This window comes from Leptosomus discolor, unplaced genomic scaffold (genome assembly GCF_034619465.1).
Source record: "Leptosomus discolor isolate bLepDis1 unplaced genomic scaffold, bLepDis1.hap2 HAP2_SCAFFOLD_151, whole genome shotgun sequence".
Taxonomy (NCBI): domain Eukaryota; kingdom Metazoa; phylum Chordata; class Aves; order Leptosomiformes; family Leptosomidae; genus Leptosomus; species Leptosomus discolor.
In genome coordinates, this window is record NW_028237807.1 from 117,961 (window position 1) to 138,806 (window position 20,846).

Below are 20,846 nucleotides of genomic sequence, written 5' to 3' on the forward strand. Positions count from 1 at the left end.
GGCTCCCAGCACCCTCCCCTCTGCCCAGGCACCGTTTCAGCCCTTCGGTGTGACGCTTCCCCTTTGTGCCCGACTTGTCTGCCCGCAGCCTCCTGCCGCAAGGGCCTGCCGTGGAAGTCCTTGCCTTGCATAGGAGACTGAACTGGACTGAAGCGTGGTCAGCTGTGACAACTGGTGACTTTATTTCAAGAACTAAGTCGAGCGCAGCAAGTGTGTGCCCGGAGAGGAGCGTGGGCAGGACCGAGCAGGCCTCTGGCACTGCGGCTGCCTTTGGATCTCAGCAGGCTTTGCCCCAGGAGGAACGGGTGGTGCTACCCTGCAGCCTGCACTGGCTCCTGTTCCTCCTGCTGCTCAAGCCTTTATCCCCCTTAGGACCTGCAGGAGCTCCTGCAGCAGGTTAAAGAATTCCAGCAGCTTCTGCCGTGGAAACTGACAGGGCCTAAACCTGCCCGACTGGGTTGGGATCGGCCTTGGCCTCTGCACGGGGGTTGAGGTGAAGACTGGCTGTGGCGTTGGAGCAGCCGTTCCTGCTGGGCGCAGTCCCATCTGTGCCAGGATCCAGTCGTAGAAGTGCTGCGTGGAGGTGTAGACTCCGGGCCGCTTGGCTCTGGCGCAGCCTTTCCCCCAGCTGGTCACCCCCACGAGCCAGAAGTAGGCAGCATGCTTGTCTTGGCAGACGAGAGGACCACCACTGTCCCCCTGCAGCGGAGCGGAGGAGAGAGAGAGGGTTCTGGTGTTGTTGGGTGGCCCCGGCAGCACTGTGGCTGGCTCCTTCTCTCTCCCAGCACCTGCCAGAGCTGTACCCACTGCCCAGAAAGGCTCTGCTCAGGTGCTGGAGCCTGCAGGACCTTGTCCGGGAGGGGCTGGCAGGCCTGCAAGGTCGGGCGCTCTCCTCTCTGCCCCAGTGGATCCTGGAGGTGTGGAAGGGGGATGTGCCAGGACTGGGATGCGGAGCTCTGGGCTGGGGCAAGAGCACTGGGTGGCCTTTCTGGGCAGAGTGATGGGGCTCTGGAACAAGAGAGGTGCTGGGCAAGGGCCTGCAGACGGGGAAGGGGAGGCAAGCCCCGACAGCAGTGGGGACCCAGCGGCAGGAGGGCGACTCGGCAGGCGCAACACGCGCCGGGGGACGTTTGGGCGCTGGCGACAGGGCTGCCTGTGCTGCTGGGGGCTGGCGCGGAGCACGCTCCTACCTGGCAGGTGTCGATGCCGCCCTGCGGATAGCCGGCACACACGTTGTGGGGGTGGATGGCCCCTCTGTACCAGCGGCTGCTGTTGCAGAGCTTGACATCGATGAGGGGGACCTGGGCCTCCTGCAGGACAGCGGTCGATCCTCCAGCTGTGAGCACAGGAAGGAGTTAGCAGCCAGCAGCCCTTCTGTTCCCACTTCTCCTCCCCTGTGTGGGCGAAGCCCTTCCCTAGGGCTCGCCTTTGCCCCTGCAGAGGCCTTGTGCCGGGCTTGCCCTTCCGTCTCGCCTTGGCTAACGGCTCGGGCCCCCCTCTCCGTGGCCGTACGTCCCCACAGCCCGACTCTGGCTTTCGCCGCCACTGCTGCCATAAGCCCAGCCCGCCTCCCCAGCGTGCCGAGCTTGCCCTCGGGACACGAGCACTGTTTGGGAACTCACATCTTGCCATGGTGGCACCCCACCCGCTGACGTAGCAGTTTGTCAGCTCTGACACTCTCAGCGAGGCGTCGGGCACGCAGGCCAGCTGTACGTAGTAGCCGCACTGGACAGGCTGGTCCAGTTCCAGCAAGGCGATGTCGTTCCTCTCCGTGCCGTTACGGTAGTGTTCGTGAACCACCAGCCGCTGAATGTTGCGCACTTGGGTCTCAGGGCCCGGCTGAGCCAAGTGGGTGGCCCCGATCACCACGCGCCACATGGTGACGTGCCTGGAAGGCAGATGGAGAGAGAGGTGAGAGGGAGCAGAGCCACGTGCTGCAGCAGCCCCGCGGTTCCCTGCCTTCTGCTTCCCAAGGCAGGGAGGAAAGCAGCGCTGCGGAGGGTGCCACTGCCCTAGCACGCCTTGGGCACCAGGAACGTGGAGCTGGAGGCTGCTAGGAAGCGGTGGCGCGAGCCCAGCCTTCTGCGGAGCAGTCTCTCAGCTGGGCTCACCAGTGCCCTGGCACTGGGCGTACTGCAAGGCACCGGGATGGCAGGAGCTCGTGGGGCTGCGGACACGGCGCCTGCTGGTGCTGTGGGGATAGCCCCCTTCCCTGGTCCTCCTTACCTGGCCCCGACGAAGCAGTGGGCTGCTGTGAGGACCCACTGCGGGCTGATGAGGGACCCTCCGCACACGTGGCCCGTGCCCACTTTCCAGGGGTTCTGGATGCTGACGATCCAGGGCCAGGCCCCTGGCTGGGCACCCGTGCCACCCACCACGCGCGACGTGCCGGAGGGAGCTGCCATGGGCCGGAGCCCGCAGGTCCCGCTGTAAGAAGAAACTCATGAGTGTGCTGCTGGACGGCTGTGCTGCTGTTGAGGCTGAAGGTCAGCCGTCTTCCCTCCCCCCGAGGGGCTGCACGGATGGCAGGGCCAGGGAACCCCGTGGCTGTGCCTCCAGCCCTCTGTCCGCTTCAGCCCCATGGACGGGTTGTGCCAGCAGCCTGGGTGCTGGAAAGGAGCTGAGGCTCCCACAGGGGTTTGGGAAGCGGGGTGGCCACAGGGCACACGCGGGCCCCCTCCAGTGAAGCCCGTCAAGGGCTGCCCGAGCTCCCTCCCAGAGCCTCGGCCCACTTACCCACAGCTGTCCCACATGCCGTGCGCAGGCCGGCACACGGCCAGCAGGACGAGGAGGGCGAGCAATTTCATCGCTGCTGGCGGCACGTGTCAGCTGCAAGAACGAGGTCTTGTTGCCTCCAGCGCAGCCGCTGACGTACTGCCCGCAGCAGTCTCGCTGCCTCTGATGGCCTTGGCCCTGGGGCTGATGTCACAGAGCCGCCGTTTCTGGGCGTGGGGCACGGTGGCCTCTCGGGGGGGTGGAGGTGGGGGTGTCAGCAACATGGGGGGTTTCCAAGCAGGAGGGGAGGCGGAAGCTGGGATCGGACCCCCCTGACGGACCCCTGCTGAACACTCTGCCTGCAGGATGAGGGCATGCAGGCCCCGTGGCAGGCAGTAGCGCCTGCCTCCGAGCGCTGCCTGCTCACAGCCAGCAGGAAAAGAGCAAGCGTGGCAGCACGGCCTCTTTGGGAAGTTCACTGCCACCCTGCTCTCCACAGCTGTTTGCCTCCAGGTCCTTCCCAAAAACCACACACCAGAGAACATAACTGCTCTGGGCAGGACGCACTTGTTGGGTGTTGAAGAGCCAGTCCGGTCATCGCCGCAGCAGGCAAGCAGCGATGTGCAGCCAAACAAGTCAAGCATCCCCCACACCAAGCAGGGCCAACTTCCCTGCACAAAGCCCAGTGAAACACAGATGCAGCACAGTCCACGCTGGCTAGGGCATCCACAGCAACACCCTCTGGCAGGCTTCCTGTCCTCGCTGTCTAGGAGGTCTGTCGCCCTTCCGAGCCAACCCTGGCAAGGGCGATGGGGCGCCTGGTTCGTGCGGCCCAGGACGTGCAAGCTGAAGCTCCAGACAGAGAAGAATGCTCCTGCTCTCAGCCGCACATGTCGTTCTCCACGGCTTTGGGAAGCCCTGCACCAGCCTCATCTCACCAGTCCGCCTTCTGCAGCTGTATGGCGGAGCCTTGCCTTGCTCACGTGCTGGAGCGCAGGGCAGTCACGGGAGCACAGCAGCAGCCAGCCACCGTGCGTGGCATTTGCTGAGCAGGGCCGGGTCCCTGGAGGGGAGACAGCAGCGGCTTGAAGAACGGCAGCCTCCAAGCTCGTGAAAGGTGCGGGAGCTTCCTGCCGTCATCCTGGCTTGGGTGGACAGACAGAAGGCACTGTAACGGGTCTGCGTGGCAAGGTTTTGGTAGCTGAGGGGCTACAGGGGTGGCTTCTGTACGAAGCTGCTGGAAGTTTCCCCTATGTCAGATAGAGCCAATAACTAAGAGATGGGATTTAGGCAAGAACAAATCAGTCAGTAAAAACATGGTTTTGAGGGAAAGATCCTTGTAAATCTCTAAGCTAAGGGATTTAGTTTCTATTTTTTGTTTTAGAAAGCATAACACTTTTTTCTTTGTTGTTGTTTTTTTTTCCTTTGTTTTGTTTGGTTTGTTTTTTTTTAGGATAATCATGATTTCACCCAACACACTTGAAGCAAAGTATTTTCCTTTTACCTTTTCACATTTCAGTTCAACAGGTTTGGGGTTTGTTGCTGTTTCTGGACCGGTCTTAAAAGACTGCTCCTTCATGGCTCCTGTCAAGAGTACGAACGTGCTGCGGGAAATCAGACCCAGGAAACAAGCACAAATCTGTTCCACGTAGTTCCTGAAACTTATAAGCTATAGTTTCCTGGTGGCAAGGCAGGGATGTTGTTAGTAATTCTATTCCCTTCCTTCAGCTGGAAAAGCCCAAAACCTCAGAAACTTCCGTTCAGCATGAGATCAGGAGTGCCAGAGGCACAACAAATGCTGTGATTCTCTGGGGAGGCAGAGACATGACTGCTCCCAGGCACTGCAAAACCTGAGTGCCCAGGAGACAACAACTAGAAAGAGCTCTTTTTTTCCACTACAGGCAGCAACAGGATCTTACTTCCTTTCTCCAACAATTTTTTTTTGGTTGTTGAAGCTACTATGAATTTAGTATATTTGAAATTTCAAGTCTTTCAGGAAATCTGGCTGAACTCACTCACTGGATTCACAGGTTACTAAGGAAGGACAGCCAGACAGGCCTTGTTTCCCATGGCTGGAAACTTACCCAAGTCCAACACCAGAGATGGCCATGCCCAGAGTGTATCCTAGACTGAGAGATGGGAGATACTTATATGGATGTCTTTCAGGCCGCCTGATCATCTCGTTGTATGCTCTGGTGGTCGCTTCTGAATTGTGTCCACTTTTGAGGCTTAAAAACAGTGCCTTGCTCTGAGTATCAACATGCAACGCCTACTGGATCATAAATACTCTATTTTCCAAAATAAGAAAATCTCATCAGAAGCAGGCACAAAAATATTAATTCAATAAATAAAACTTACATTAATTCACACCCGAAAAAAAAATCCCCCCCTTTCTCTTCCACATAATTTTCAAAGGAAAGGAAACCCTCAAAGTTCTTTCTAAGAGTCCCAAAAGAAACTCCAAGGAAATAAATATTATTTACTTTGCATATCCTGCAAGACAGTAAGCAACCTCCCAAAGAGGGTCCACAGACTCTTTTCAGTATCAAAAATTTCCCTTGCTGAGACAAAAGAAAAATAGATCTATGAAGAACTACTACCGTTTAAAACGCTGTGAGAGGCAGACCATTAATGCCTGTCCCTATCACCATACACAAGTGAGCATCCCGGGTTTTGTGTCCTTCACCAGTTTTATCGCGCGCTCCAGCGTTTCTCTGGCTTTGTGGACAGGGTTATCCCCAACCTACAAAGTTAAAAATAGACTGAAAATCTTTACTGCTAAACCCAGTACTAGCTCTTGGTAAACACAGTCCAACCTTGCTTATGAAAATTACTATATTGAGACAATATATTTTATTTAAGGGTTTAAATGCATATAATAAATAAAAAGGTTGCTTACATTACCCCAAAATAGCACAAATTAAAGGAAGAGTGATCACAAATTCTTAAGAATTAAAATAAAGGAAAATTTGGTTTAAACGTCTTCAGGCATGGTAGCAGTGTAAGGAGCATGACAAGATTGCTTAGGATCATTTTATCTGGTTTTTGGATTCTTCTGATTCTTCCTTTTATGAAAACTATGAAACAGCCACAGTGTTTTATTTTATTTCCGCTCTTACAACTGTAATCTACTTTTGGAGAGAGTTCTACAGAAATGCCAACTCCAAATGCTCTTTTGATGGGAAGAATAAAAAATAACAGACTTTTTTTGTTTTAAAGAAAGGATCGCAAATAAATCCCAAGTTGCTGATTTTCAGTACTACAAATAAAACCAGCTTTTGTGAAGGTATTTACATTAAACATGTTTCAAATAATACTACTGTGTTATCTGACTATGCTTTATTAACAGTGTCTTTTCCACAGTTTTTCTGCATTTTTACCTGCAAGGCTCACCTCAGTGCAGGGCACTCTTCCAGAACGATTAGCAGCGGTGTCACGACATGTAACACCAGCTGTAAATTCCAGACCCGACTGCCGAGCTGCAGGCATTCCAGTCACAGCCTTGTCAGGCTCATAAGCCTTCACGGGCTGTTTCACCGCCGTCCTCGGCTCCAAGATCCCTCCCAGCACTCCCGCCAGCACACCCTTTCTTCTTGAAGGCTGCCACAAAGGGAACCAAGGAAAAAATCACGTTCAAAAGCCCAACCTAAAGAGTGAGCAGTAAAAGCAAAACCCAGAACTGTTAAGATAATCGCTGTTCAGAGGACAAATTAATGTGCAAGGTGCCTCGGGCACCAACGGTTTGGCTCTTCCCACAACTACCAGGAGCAACTCCGAGTGCAGGCAGAGCTCTCAAGGGCAGGGTAAACAGCTGCTTCTTTGTTCTCCTCAGCCCCACTCACCCCCTGGTTAGATACCCTTGTTAACTGAAACGGGACTTCAAGAGTTAACTGTTCATTCTCCTAATGGTAAATGCTAAAGGAACATTGTCATTTAAAAATCTTGCAAATATTCTTTACTTGAAGTTTGTGGTTTACATTAAATAGGTGTATGCTGGTGACTGGCTAATTATTTGAAAGAGTTCCAGGCCATATTTATTACTTCCTTACCAAGCAGCCAGCAGACACCTCATATAAAACGAGAACAACAGAAAGCAGGTCAGGGAGTTTCATCTCCTGAACTACGACTCTTTGTCTAGGAAAACATTCTGCTCTACAGGCAGAAGAAGAATGAAGTGTTACACACAGATAATTACTGTTTGATCCCCAAACTGCACAAGTAAAACACAGTTTAATTATTGATGAAATGAGCCTTCAGTGTACATGAAAGCATAAAGCATAAATATTTCCTGAACTGCCAGAAGTTCAGCCGTCTGACAAATATCAAAAAACATGGGGAAACGGGAGACTGAACCTCCCCCCCTTCTGTCTGCTCGTAATGCAGCAAAAGAGAAACCACAAGATCAAGTTGATGTTCAGCTGCTCGGCCAACAGGAAGGGAAAGTGCCTGTCACAGAGCCCTGATAGCGTCACCTTGACAAAAGCTCCTCCACTGGGTGACACTGCGGTATCATCTCTAATCTGGTACAGTCAGTCAGGAAGGGCTCTGAGAGATGCACGGCCAGATTGGAATGCATCCTGTCTGATAGAGAGGAAAATGAAATATGAAGACAATTCTTTCATTTACAGCCCGAGCAAGGAAACCCACCAACTCACATTAAATGCTGGTAACACTAGCAAGGATACAGTCACAATTATAATCTCAGCTATAAACAAACATACTCTCATTCAAAATTTCTTAGCGACGTACAATTACAAATAACACGTTATAATGACCCATGAGATTTCCAATCAACAGAATCGCTGTTAAGCTCCATAAGAGAGGCCACACAGAGTAACTCATTGTATCTTTCCATTTTGCATAGTTAAGACCAGAATGAACTACAACTGTTAAAAGAGAACATCAATCATTTATTAACATACACTCGAATAATACCAGTCCAGTTTGGAAAACAGGAAGTAGATCGATGTGACATTCTAACTTAGTCTGAAGCAACGGGAAAAACCGGCCTCACCACAAGAATGGGACAGCCCTACACACACGGACATACAGAGTTGATTTTTTTTTTTTTTAACAGAACAGTGTCTAATTCTCTGTTTTTAATTAAAAATACCTATTGATGTGCATAGGTATATGTGTGTGCATGCACACACCCACAGGGTAGATTTTTATCATCTCTATTGTGTAGCAGAAAATGGTGCTATTCACACCTGCCCCTGGTTTCCAATGACACCCAAGGGTTCTCAGTAGCTTCGAAAAGACGCTAAAGTCTCCAGGGAATTCAAGTTTGTGAGAAAAGATGAACCACTTACTTCCCTAAGCTTTCAACCTGTCCCAGGCAGGCTGAAAACCAGTAGCTGTGCGCTATCCCAGCGGAAGGCTCTAGCGGCTGGAAGGCTCACACGAGAACAGCACTGCCGCAGGAGCAGGATTCTGGCTCCGGTACTGAGGGAGCACGTTGCAGGGCTTTCCCTTGAGCTCGCTGCTGGATGCTGGGTGTCCCAGGAACACAATTCGTTGCCTTTGCAATACGCAGCACCAGGGACTCCACACGATACTGCACAACAGGTTGGATACAGTCACTGTAATTTCAGAAATGCAGAGTAAACATGGCTGTATCCAACTGTGCGAGTACACACTCACATTTCCTGAATTTAAAGCACGGACAACCAGTTTTCCAAAATAAATAGCCATACTCTCACTTTTAAGGTACATTTTCTATCACATACAGTGGAACTTTTCCATGTGTTTCTTCATCATTTAGCCCTAATAACTGAAAATCAAGTACTTCTAATTCTTACCTATGGAAAAATAAACACCCAACAGGCTGCAACAACATGTGCGGATGGCCATGCTGCAGTCAGGGAACAAGCGTTTACTAAACTGTATTTTTGTTGGACTTGCAGAATACTGAAGAAAATACAGTATAACATGAAGCTGGTGACCATTTTCCCGGTCATCATTGCAGGAATGAGGCACTGCATTAGTATTTCAACATCTGGGAAAACAGAGAATTGACACAGGAGCTGTGTCAGCTGGTAATTGTGCCTCAAAGCTTTTAACCGTGAGGAGTAACTAGAACGTGCTTTGCAGCAAGAGAACTAAGGGAAGAATCCAAGTTAGCCCAGTTCAAAAGTCTGCTGCTTTGCTCTGGGTATCGTGCTTTCTGCCTGAGGATGCCACAAGTAGTATAGGAAGCATAAAACCCCCAAAAGTTTAAGAACTGTCACCTTGTTTGAGACATCACAAAAGGTAGCAATATGAGAAAAAACCAGCCCTATTTATTTATTACTCAATGCTTTAGTAAGGCTTTAAAAGCACTGATAGCCAGGTATTCACTGTGTCCATTCACAATAAAAAACAAAATAGCTGAAAATTACACACATGGGTGGCAAAGGACTGAAAATCCCAAAATATCAAAGAACAGCCCCAGGTAATCCTGATTCTGTTCTTTGTAAGCAACTCAATCACTGCTCAAAAGCCCTCTGCCTGATGCACTACACATTCAAGTATTGTACTGAATGGCTTCGGTCTAATTTCTTTAACTCTGACTTTATCAATGAACTCGGAGAACCAACAGCTTTAACCAGACCCTGCTACCTCACAAACAGGTTGGGGTTTGAAAGTGTAGCTCTGCAGCAGCATGAGCTGCTGCTGCTGCCTTGCACTAAGCTGTGTCCAGTGCTGAGCTCAGGTGTGGGATGAGGTGCTCAGGGACTGGATCTGGCAAGAGCGAGGGGTTTGGGTTGGTTTTGTTTTCTTTTTTCTAGTGTTCAGCAAGTTCTTCAGTCATCTGACTAATAATCCCTAGGTCTATGACCATCTCCCTCTTAGATTTGTTTAGTCTACTATGGAATATTCAAGATAGCTTAATAAAATAAAAGAAAAAACACCTTTAAAAAAGGTCTTGTAAAACTTTCAACACTGAGGAAGAGCTGAAAACTTGTTTTTAGTTTTGATTCCATTAATTTCTACTACGTGGAAATGACTCAGCTATTCCTTCTTGTCATTGAAGACAACAGAATGAGTTAAAAAATTTCAACAAAACAAGGAACAAAATCTGAAATACAAACTAGTTGGATAAACCTCTTTTAATGCAGGTTTATTAAATGCAGTTCTTCTGTCACAGAACAGATTGACAGAACAGTCGAGGTTGGAAGGAGCTTCTGGAGACCATCCAGTCCAACCTCCCTGCTCAAAGCCTATGACCTCGTCTAGTCTTTCAGTTGGCTTTGGATTTTTTTAATTTGACTCCAGTTTCTACACAAAGGTATGTTTCACAAATTCATTTTCACAAACGTATGATTTTTGTGTATAGGAACTGATGTGTTTTGCTAACCCGTTGGAGCACGGGTGGAAGGAGCCATCCCCCGTGCTGCCCGGCACCGTAATACAGAATCCCTGCTTAATAACACTGAGTTGTCAGTGAGTTTTCTTTGAGTCAGTTACAGCACTGCTTCAGCAAATGCTTCCCAGGCTCTGGAGGTGAAGTGGCCTCACGAAAAACTCAGTTTGGGTAAACATCAAGATTTTAACTATGCAGAGGCAAATTAAGCCTCAAAACACACATTTAAAGAGATATACAGACGCACAAGTCAGCAGAGCGTGTGATTCTGTGATTTTTCTGAACACAAATGGCACTAAACACATGACTAAAACTTTCTTAAAACATACACTTAAACCAAAAAATGGCCCAAGTTTCAGATGTTCAAATGCCTACAACTTCTACAGCCTAAACTTAAGAACATAATAGGTGTAGAACAAGGCTTGAATTTTCCAAATTTGCCAGAAGTAGGGAGGTACTGAGAAGCTACTATAAGCTGTCTTAAAACAAGAATTTTTACCATAGTGAAAAAAACCCCACTGAAACGCAAAATCCAAACCAGTTTGGGTTTTTGGGTTTGTTTTTTTGTTGTTTTTTTTTTTTGTTGTTGGTTGTTTTTGGTTGTGGATTTTGGGTTTGGTTCATTTGTTGGCTGCATTTTTAAATGACGATCAAGTTGAGGACATCAATACCAAGTACAAAAAAACCCCCTCTCCCCACTCCCTCTCCCGTAAGTAGAAGTAGGATGAGTTACCTCCTCTTGTTGTCCCACTAATCCAACTCTTCTGCAATCCTTTCCTCCCTATATCTAAAGTATAAAACGAGCTCGATCTTGTTTAAAAAGCAGTGACCATCAAGACAGAACACAAAGGCTTACAGCACCGTCAAGACTCAATGGTTGAAACCGTTTCCTCAGTTGCAAGTCGTGCCATCCCCTTACCACTATGTACCTCCCAGAAACAGTACTTTCCCCTTCTCTCACAGAGGAAAATAAATTCTAGATTGGAAGGTAAAAAAGAACGGGGGGCGGGGGGGGTGTTTGAAGCGGGTAAGCAGAAGCCTCAGCTCTGACCACGGAGGCGAACATGAGGTTTATCACTCACGACGCTGCTCCTGGATCCCACGCTGCCACCGGGAAGGCGAACTCAGCCGGGAAAGTCGAGTTTCAGATTGATTTCTGCCCGAGGGAAGGAACCGCAGGGAGATCCTGCCTACGTCAGCTCCCCAGCCACATCCCCCACGGCGCCACACGAGCCTCCCCAGCTCGCGCGCTCCGTTTTGAGATGAAAAACAGCTAAAAAGGAGCTACAAGGCGCTGGCCCAAGGGCACCTCCTACCTGCCAGCTCTGCAGCCTCCTCAGAGGGGGGGGTCAGGCCCCAAGCCCCGGCGGTGGCCGATGACCCTGTGCCCGATCGCGGCTTTGTCTCGGAGCCGCGCGTGCCTCCCGCCCGCCGCCCCGCGAGCGCGTTCATCGCCGCAGCGGGGACCGAAGGCGGAAGCAACCGGCGGGACGCTCGCAGCCCCGGGACCGTTGTCCCGCAGGCGCCGGCACGGCGGGAGACGCGGCCCGGACGCGCCCGCCCTCCCCCGGGCAGCGGAGGGGCCGCCCCGGCCCCGACCCCCGCCCCCCCCCGCCCCGGGCCGCCCTCCCCGCGCCGCGCCGGCGCCTGCGCTCTTGCGCCGCTCGCACTTGCGGTGAGAGCCCGGGGGAAGAGACGCTGCCGGGGCCGCCTCGCCGTCCGGCGGCGGGGCCGGCGCTGCGGCTGCCGCGACACCAGCCCCGGCCCGGGCCGAGGGAGCTGCAGCCCCGCGGCCGGGAGGCCTCTCCCGGCGGGAGCGCCGCTGCGGGGCCCCGGAGGGGAGCGAGGTAACGCGGCGTCCGCCCGCGGGGCCTCCGGTCCCGCTCTCTGCGTCCCTGCCGCCGGGCCCGCTCCCCTTCCCTGGCCGCCCCGTGCCTTCGGAGAGCCGCCTGCCGGGGACGGCCGCGGCGGGGTGGAGGTGAGGGGGTTTCATCTCGGCGCTGCCGGGGGGGGAGGCAGGGAGGGAGGGAGGGAGGGAGGGAGGGAGGGAAGTGCTTGACGGCCCTTGCCGTAACTGCAGACCGTGGGGGCTGGGAGCTGAACTGGGAAGCCGCAGCTTTCGGGACTTGTCACCTTGGCCGTGACGCCGTACTCGAGGTCACCTCGCCGGGAAGCGAGGGAGGGCAGAGCTGAATCGTTGGACTCGGAGATGCGGTTGTGTTTAACTGGAGCAAAATGACAATCAATGCCCCTGGTTGTGCTTTCTTACAGCACGCAGTGGGTTTTCCTTAGGAGAACCCTCGCTGTTGAAAGCTGTGGGAACGGAGCCGATGGTTTTGCATTCAGGTGGCCTCTTAAGTGGCAAATAAATATGTTCCATGGGAAGATAATGTTCTAGCTTTTGGCTTTGTAGGTGAGGTAAAAATTTCAGCTGTTGAGCTGCAGCAGGCACAGTTCTCTGTAGCTTCAGTAATGCCAGTGTCAGTAACCCTTGCTGCTTGTCGGCGTGGGTTTTGAGGGGAGATGGTATTTTACTTGGTATGAAGGACTCAACACTGTTTTACTGTCTGCAGTCACAATTTGATGCTGTGTTGACCATTCGCAGTGTGTTCAGAAGCATTCCTAGCCTCACCTTCCTTCAGAAAAGTCCTCTCTGATGTCTCTGGTGTACCTACTGTTCTACAGTTTCCCAAACCTCAACCCAAATCAAAAGGCAGTACCTAGGAATCGCTCCCTTTTGGGTGGAGTTTCTAAACAGTTTTGTGTGGGTGCCTCCAGCAAAGAAGATAAAAATAGCCATTTCAGTTTCTAGGTGCTTTGCCTGAAGTTTCTGCAAAGCTTTAAGCTCGCTCACATCAATCAGTGAGGCTTTAGAATTATCTCTTGTTTTATTTTGTTTTGTGGTTTTGTTTGGATTTTTTTAAACAACTTTTCCTGTGTCCCTTGAAACAACTCTCCTGGTAGAGGTGGAGGGAGAAGGACTGGGAAGAGTCATGGCTCAGGGGTGACGTAGCCAGGCACGCTGCTGGATGCAAACTCTAACGGACTGAGGCCCGTGGACTGCAATTAGACAGCCCAAACTGCTACAGCCCCCAAAGGTGTTCCTGGTGCTTCTGAGTGTGGCTGTGCTCGAGGCAGGAGTGTTCAGCCTTCCTGTGAACCGCCAGTTGAGCCCTGTGTTTGAGGGTGCTGTAACAGTGGGTAGTATGATGACTTGGGGAACTTTTCTGCCCAGTTAGAATCCCACAACTTTGCAAAGGCAGTAACTTTTGTAATTATGTCTTTTTTTACGAGGTGCTTGGTGGATGAGGAGAAGCTGAGCCTGGAAAGCTGTGGCTGAGCAACCCCGAGGCGATACTTACGGACTGGTCCCACGTGTGGGATTGGAGAGACGGGAGCAGGTCAGTTAACAAACACCTCCATCTCGGGGGGACATGAAACAAGCTTTTTTTGGCAATGAAGGGGGAGAGAAATGGCTAGCTTCATCTAACTAGAGACAGGCTGATTCAAAGTGTGAAAGAGTCTCCTCAAAAACAAAGAACCCTGAAGTAGTGGAGAACTTGCTGTGCTTCAGAAGGTTTGGTTAAAATTTAGGCACTCACGAATAAGAACCTCTAAATACCTGTAGCCTGTGCACGTAAATACAATGTAGACAGAAAAGTTTCTTGGAAAAGCTTTAGACCTCTACCGTGCTTTACCAGTTCAGCAGTGTCAGCAACTGGGGATTTTAAAAGCTCTGATTCTCAGATCAGAGTTCACGGTACAGGTTTCTAGGTGTGCGCTGTGTGTTTTATTCTGGCAGAAGAACAGGCCTGTATGCTGTGACCCCTGGGGTACCTTGTGGGTGTAGCTATCAGTACACCTTCAAGGTGAAGAGTGTGTGCATGTCCAGAGAACCCAGTTATTTCCAGGCCCACCCAGTTTCCTGGAGGATGGTGAGGACTGTGCAAGGACTGAGCTGTGAACGGAAGGAGTTTGCCATCAGCTGAAGTAAGGGTCTGCGGGGTTGTTTTGTGATTAGGAAAGATAATTGGCTGCTGGTCTTCCAGTTCCTCGAGCCCCTTGCTTCTGTCAGGAAAAAGGGCAGCTGTCTGGTACAAGACCAGTTGTGCTGGTGGGTTGCTGGGGAGGTGTTCAAACCAGGGCTCGCTTGCCAAGGGCAACGTCAGGTGGTGAAGAGGGAGACCCCCGGGTCCGAGTTGCCGGGGCCAGGAGCAGCAGTCGGTCTCTGCCCAGACTTCTGGAATGCCGTGGGGACAGGTTTGCTCGTGCCAGGCTGGGGTCTGTTAGATACAGCCTGGGCTCAGCCACGGGGAGTGGAATTTCGGGGTGGGATTACTGTGCAGCACAGGGGGGCACAAATTCCTGTGTTTTCATCTCCCCCTTTAGCGTAAGACTTAAGTTTTTATACGGTGCTGACTCAGCAGCCTATTTCAGCAGCTTAGAATTAGGAAAGGTTGTTTCACAATTAAAGCCACTGAATTTTGTGCTGCTAGTCAGAAGCTGGAGATGTGAAGTAATTCGAATTCAGATGTTTCATGTGGCTGTAAATGGTTCTTGGGTTGTCACCTGGGGGGTCAGTCTGTGGGCGCGGGGGTGGAGGCGGCACAGCAGGAGGTGTGTTCCTGCGGGGCGGGTGGTGAAAGGGTGAGCGTGCGAGGGGAGACCTCTGGGCGTAGTCACAAGGGAGACTTGTGCAGGACTTGCAAAGTGGGGGTTTTATGGTGGTCCTACGCTAGCGTGGTACAAACTGCCTACAACGGCGGGCACTGGTGCTGCGCTGCAGAAGGGAACGTCCTAACCCCTGGCCCGTGTTGCCCCCGAGACTTCCTCATGTCACATCCCACTTCTTCGTTGCCCCTTCTCCATGGGCTCAGGGTTACAGTCTTCCCATGTCTGAAGTGTGTTTCTGACCGTCAGAACAAATTTCTAATGGGTTTAATATTTAGGAAAATGAATGTAATACTTATTGTAGTTTACTCATGCATTAATTACCGAGTTGGAAAAAAAGCCGTGTTCTTTGAGATGTGAGCCATGTTCAGCGTCCTTGTTGTGATCCATTTTATACTCACATTGTGTAATGCTGACCTTGGGAATGAAGGTATTTCTGCGTGTTTTATTGACTTACATCTTGAAAGTGAGGTGTTGATATGTACGTTAGATGTTAGGCAGGACAAAAACATAATAAAAAAGGACAGTAATGGTATCTTTCCTCTCACCCAGTTATTATGGTAGAGCAGGTTTTTTTTGTTGGGGTTTTTCTTGTTGGTGGGTTGGGTTTTTTTGTATTTAGAATGGTCTGTCTGTTCCCTGTTTAGACACAGAGGCATGTGAGATGTTAAAGCTGTTGTGACCTGATGCATCTACAGCTCCAAATTAAGTGGATGAGTGGGTTAATTGATACAATATTGAAACAGAGGAACCTATTTTATTGTAGTTCTGATTTTGCATACATACGAGATATGATGTAATAATATTTATGCAATGCATGAGTAACTATTCATTATTAAAAACTGTAGAGCCTGAGGTTGTCTGGCAGGTATCAGGCTTTCTGTGTGTGAGGTTAACTCCTTCAGGCTCATTTTCTTTTAAGAAAATGTTTAGGCTCTGCCATATCACGAATGCGGCATCACAAAGTAAAGAGTGAAGTAGTTTAGTTGTCCAGCTGTTAGAAACACAGTAGGAAATCCCTGGCTTCTCAAGCCGTAAACTGTGATATGAGTTTGCATAATACAGGCGTTTCTAATTTGTCTTGGTTAGAGAAGACACTTCACTATAGTCTGCAAAGGAAGTGTGATTTGGTCATTTTCTATCTGTTTCCATGTGAAACTTTTTAATGGCTTTTTTTGCTTTCTATACCTTTAGTGATGATTGCTAATAAGCTTCAAGAACTTCTTATTACATCTGTGGTTTGGTTTTTTTTTAAAAAAAAAAAAGGAGATAAATGTAATTCTGTCTCTTTTCAGAGGTGTTGGACCCACGCAGTCATTGTCAGAAGTCCTGTAGGTGACTTCAGAGAGGCACCTATCCAATTATTTGCTTGAGAGTTGAAATACGGAAGGAAATCAAGTGTAATCGCCTGTGTCCATGCTGACATTTTCTTTGAGGAGAAAGAAATAGCAGAAACAACTTCTAACCTGCTGTACAAGAGAGCGGAGTGTCCTTCCTGTTTGGCTCGCAGGCAGCGCGATGCTTGCCTTCCCTGGAGTTGGTAGGGATCAGAACGCCCCTTTCTCACGGGGTCTGACGTGCGTGTCTTGCCTGCAGGAAGGCGCTCAGCTGCCGGGCTGCCTGCCTGCCAGCCACCCACCCTGCCTGTACAGGCTGCTGCTCCTCTGGCGTGGGGAGCTCTGCACCAGCCTCCGTCTGTGTCAGGCTGGGTGTCCAGGCTGGGCAGCTGCTGGGGAGTCAGGGTCAGCCCAGGCTCCTCGTTCCACCTGCGCAGTGAAGGGGCGGATGGGCAGGTGGAAGCGGCTGATGCGGATGTTCAGAAGCCGAACGTCCAGCAGCGCTGCAGCTCGTGGCTAGTGCCAGCTGTGGGCGCTGGCTCTGAAGCTGCCTACCTAGTCTTTCTGCCTCTTCTTCTGGAGGGGTTGTGCTCAGCGAGGTGTATGAACAAGGCCTGCCAGTGTTCTTCTCTCTGAGGGCTTTTGTGTGCTCCTGTGCTCAGCCATCGGTTTGTAAAGGTTTGCTGGTACAATCTAGGAAGTTAAAGTGGTTTGTGCTGTGGTGGTTGGGGGAAGTGAAACCCTGACTTTTAATTGAAAGTGGTGAAAGGATCAGCTCCTCGAATGGACTGTGCTGGCACTAAGGTTTGACAACTTCTGTAGGTCTTCTGAAGGAGAAATCTCGTTGCATTTGGCAAGACTATGGGCGTCATCTCTTGATGTCCTGCATCTTTACGTAGTAAGAGCTTGAAAGGCAAGGCATCAAACTTTTGTTTGAACCCAAAAATCCGCCTACGATTTTCTGTTGTTCTGTAAAATACAGAGAGTAAAATTTTGACTACAGCAGCAAAGTGAAGTGAAGCACCACTAGAATTCATGTTTGAATGCATCTTAGCTGGTTGAGCCGTTTTATTCCATTTTAGCCCTTCGGTGCTTGGAGCAGACTGGCTTGTCTGTTGACACAGTGACTTGGACAAAAGTGTAATTTCAGAAATGCTGTAATGCTGCTGTGGTGGTAATACAATGAAAGCAGAGTTAAATTCATGCTTTGAGGTGTAAGGTTGTCGGTATTATTTGATGCGGTAGTCTTTGTATCTCTAAAGGAGTCTCACAATGTTGCTGCTTATATATAGAAACAATAGCTTGTAATTCACTAGACAATGCTGAACTATGAAACAAAATTTTGTTACCTTCTAAGGCAGTATTTCCTTTCAACACACAAAAAAAACCCTTTGAGAAATTGCAAGGCCTGTTTATTAGAGTAAAATCATAATGAAAATGGGGTTTTCTGTTTACATACGGCCTTTTGTTTAGTTGGTGATTCTTGAATTGTTCTTGTTGCTAACTTGTGGTGTATGGAGGTATCAAAGTTTTGATTTATTTCCTACCAGCTCTTGGCCATTTCAAGCTCTTGAGTCTTTCCTCAAGATTTCCGTGACTGCTTCAAAATGACTATGTGACTGTTCAGTTGGGCGTTTCTGTCAGGTGCTTATTCAGCTGCAGGAAGACAGAACCAAGCTGTAAATCCAGCCGTAAAGAAATCAGGGGGAGACTAGATGTCATGTTAGGGGAGACATTAACAAACGAGCCGACGTTGCTAAATTACTGCTTTGCTTAACAAGCCTGAGTGCAAAGCAGCTGAGGACACTGAGAGTAAACAGCATACAAGATACCTGTTGGGGTGTGATGAGTGTTGTAAAACAGATAGGTGAAGTGTTTTTAAAAATCAGAATTCTGATTTGAGGCTGCTACGTGACAAATTTTACAGAAATAGGTACACGTTTTAAAATTGCATTTGAAGGGTGTTAGCCTGAGAAATGTGTGTTCAGTTGACAGGAGGGCCTTTGGAGAAGGCAGATTAGGAATTTACCTAAGAGAAAGCAACGTGTAATTTGAGGAATATTATAACTGCTGTCCTTAACTGCCACCTTATGTATTTGTTTCTTTTTGAAGGGTTTTGTGTTTTACATTATGAAATCACTGATCCAAGAATGAATCTTACTTCAGGGCAGCACAAACACTCAGCCAAAGAGGAGGATGTTCTGAAGTCACTCTTGCGTGCTTTTGATGGCGAGTTTTTCTGAGGCTAGGTGTGATTCAGAGTAGGGGTTTGCAGTCAGCAAAATCTGAATGCATTTCAGGTAGGTGTCTAAGTTTGGTGGCTTCTCCTTGGTTTTCTGAGAGGGGAAAAAAGCAGAGGCAAGTGCTCCAGCTCTAATCCGTCTCCCTTCTAGCAGCAGTAGCTCTGGTCTGGCTCAGTGAGGGGGCCTGCTTCTCTTCTTTCCTCTGTTCTTCCCTTCCCTCCCCTGGGCTGTGTATCTGATGCCATCCAAGTGTCTGTCTCTCCTCCACTGCTGCTCACTTGAGAAGGAATGAGCTCATGGCAGGAACTCGCTGCTTTCTACACTCAGCACGGGAGTAACTTTTCGTTTCCCACAGTGCTCCTGCCCCGTAGCCTCCTTGGTTCACTGTCCCAGTGCTCACGGCCCGGCATCGTTCCAGTTGCTGTCACTTCCCGTGTTCCGTTCTTCAGAAGTGGGCACTTCTTGTCCACAGCCTTCCAGTCCCTTCTGCGGTTTCATAGGGAGGGGCTGAGGCTGCAAAGCGGATACAGGCATTGTGGTGCGGCTTATGCCTCTGCCTTCCTTGCTCACACCCTCTCCCAAACTACCCCAGCGTCCAGCTCCGGACAGGGGGTTATACTGCGGGCTGCAGCGTGGCCTCGCAGATTGTCGGCATCGTACAGTGTAGCTCCGCTTCCAGCACACCATTTCTGCGCCTCGCACGGGCAGGCTTCTCGTGCTTCTGAAGAGCTCTTTGGAAAACAGTCTCCTGTCCTTTTGTTTCTCTTTTTTCTCCAGAGGTTTATAGCTTCTGTGAGCTGTGAATAGGGCTGGAGTAGGACTGAGGAATTGGAGACCGTGTAGTTATTCTGAGATTGTTTTCAGTGTTGGAATTTTGTCAGTGATGAGATGGGAGGTCATTAGCCTCTACCTTCCCTGGTTCTTAAAAGGATGTGTTGTCTGGTGTGTCATGGGGGTGTTTTTGAAGAACCTTCTCCGTTTTGGGGGCGTTTGTTCCATACTTTGTATAGATTGCCTGCTGAGCTGTTTGAGCAATGAGAGGCTGCCTGAATAGACTGCGAGATTCAGCTCTGCTGGCATGAAACTCGTTCAGTAGCAAATTTAGTACCCATCTGTGGTACCGTATATACAGCTTGCTTTAGTTCTGTTTCTTGAATAAACCTTAAAATACTGTGACAAAATCGGTGTTCTAGAATGCAGATATTGCTTTCATAACCGTTCTTCGGTTTGCCACTGTGGGTCACCTCTTGATCAAGTCACTGAATATAGTTGTGCTTTTGTAATTGAACAAGAAAACCACATGTATAACTGACACTGCATGCTTAGAACTCCATCAGCTGCAGACTTCAAAGCGTTTCACAAAGTAGCTGCATCTATACTGGGTCTAACATATAACTTGGGACTGATGTTTATGATCAGTGCCCCTGGAAGCAGGCTAACAGCTTATGTCTCTCAGCTACAACTTCCAGTTCTGTCACATACTTCTTAAGGGTGCTCTTTGGCTGCTTGTTGAAACATCTTCTTTTTCAGGGTGTAAAGTGAACCTCCTCAAAATAACATGCTGGCCTGAAAACAGTTGTCTGTCTTATGTTGTCTCTCTCTGTACAGCCTGTTTGTGTGTCCGGGTGAACACAGTCGCATCCAAATGGTGTGGAAAGGTTGCCAAGTAGCTGTCTTGAAGTTGATGACCCTGCAGCTGTAAAAGTTACTGGCAGGTTTTGGCGCTGTTAGTGAAAACTGATTTAGATTTGAAAAGCAGAAGAAAAGAAAGATATTAACTCCAGAGACCATGTCAGCTTGGGTTTGTTCCTCAGTGACAGGTTCTTTTCCTGAAACTTGCAGAGAAAGTAGGAGCAGACCCTGCTTATTTCCATCCCAGTTGTGCCTCTGTGCTGTTTGCTGCCTAAACCAGTGTGTGCTACAGCAAGGCTGTATGTCCTGTTTCAGGTGCAATATCAGTACGCGGTACCCAGTGGGAATGTTGAAAGGGCTGTGGGATGTTGCAGCTAATCCATAATGCTTGGCATTGCTCCTCAGGGGAGGTTTGCAATACAAGTTTTCTGAGTTGTGTATGATGAGATGTACAATGAGTCTTTCCTTTTGTGTTTGAAACTGCCGAGGTGGGTTTCTGTGTAGCACAGTTCTGGTTAAGCAGTGGGAACTGGAAACTGATTCGGGCCTCACTTCTGCGGGTCCTGCCTTCAGATCAGTAATGAACACATTTTTATTGCTGCCACCCCTATTATATTTGTCATCCAGTGGAGGAGGTTGTTTTCTGGAGTTCTCGATACAGCAGCTTTTGTATTTCCTTTTAAAAAGCTGTATGTTTAACCTAGCTAAAATGTTACAAAAGACTTTCATCACAGATGAATCTTCCTTCATGTTCTTGTGTGGTTTTATCCATTGACCTTTAAGCAAACGGTTTTGTGGCATTCACATTTGTAAGCAGTGAAACCCAGTGTAGTGTCTCTAGGAAACTGAGAGAGATTACAGGCAGTTTCTTACATTGAGGTAAAATGAAGTTGGTTTTATAAA

General features: G+C 49.4%; 1 protein-coding gene across 1 annotated transcript; it reads right to left on the reverse strand.

The window, feature by feature from the left end:
• Positions 1–313: 313 nt before the first annotated feature.
• On the reverse strand, positions 314–2,807 carry LOC147412740 (acrosin-like). The gene is made up of 5 exons (XM_086481070.1): positions 2,737–2,807; positions 2,227–2,427; positions 1,623–1,888; positions 1,191–1,336; positions 314–699 (listed from the first exon to the last, which is right to left on the reverse strand). Exons 1-5 carry the CDS (start codon positions 2,805–2,807, stop codon positions 352–354), a joined length of 1,032 nt encoding a protein of 343 aa, XP_086337196.1. The 3' UTR covers positions 314–351.
• Between the last annotated feature and the right edge of the window lie 18,039 nt (positions 2,808–20,846).

Coding starts and splice junctions, on each gene's coding strand:
- LOC147412740 (XM_086481070.1), bottom strand. CDS start 2,807: ATGAAATTGCTCGCCCTCCTCGTCCTGCTGGCCGTGTGCCGGCCTGCG. Junction 2,428..2,736: donor GGCATGTGGGACAGCTGTGG/GTAAGTGGGCCG, acceptor TTCTTCTTACAG/CGGGACCTGCGGGCTCCGGC. Junction 700..1,190: donor GCGGCATCGACACCTGCCAG/GTAGGAGCGTGC, acceptor GCTCCGCTGCAG/GGGGACAGTGGTGGTCCTCT.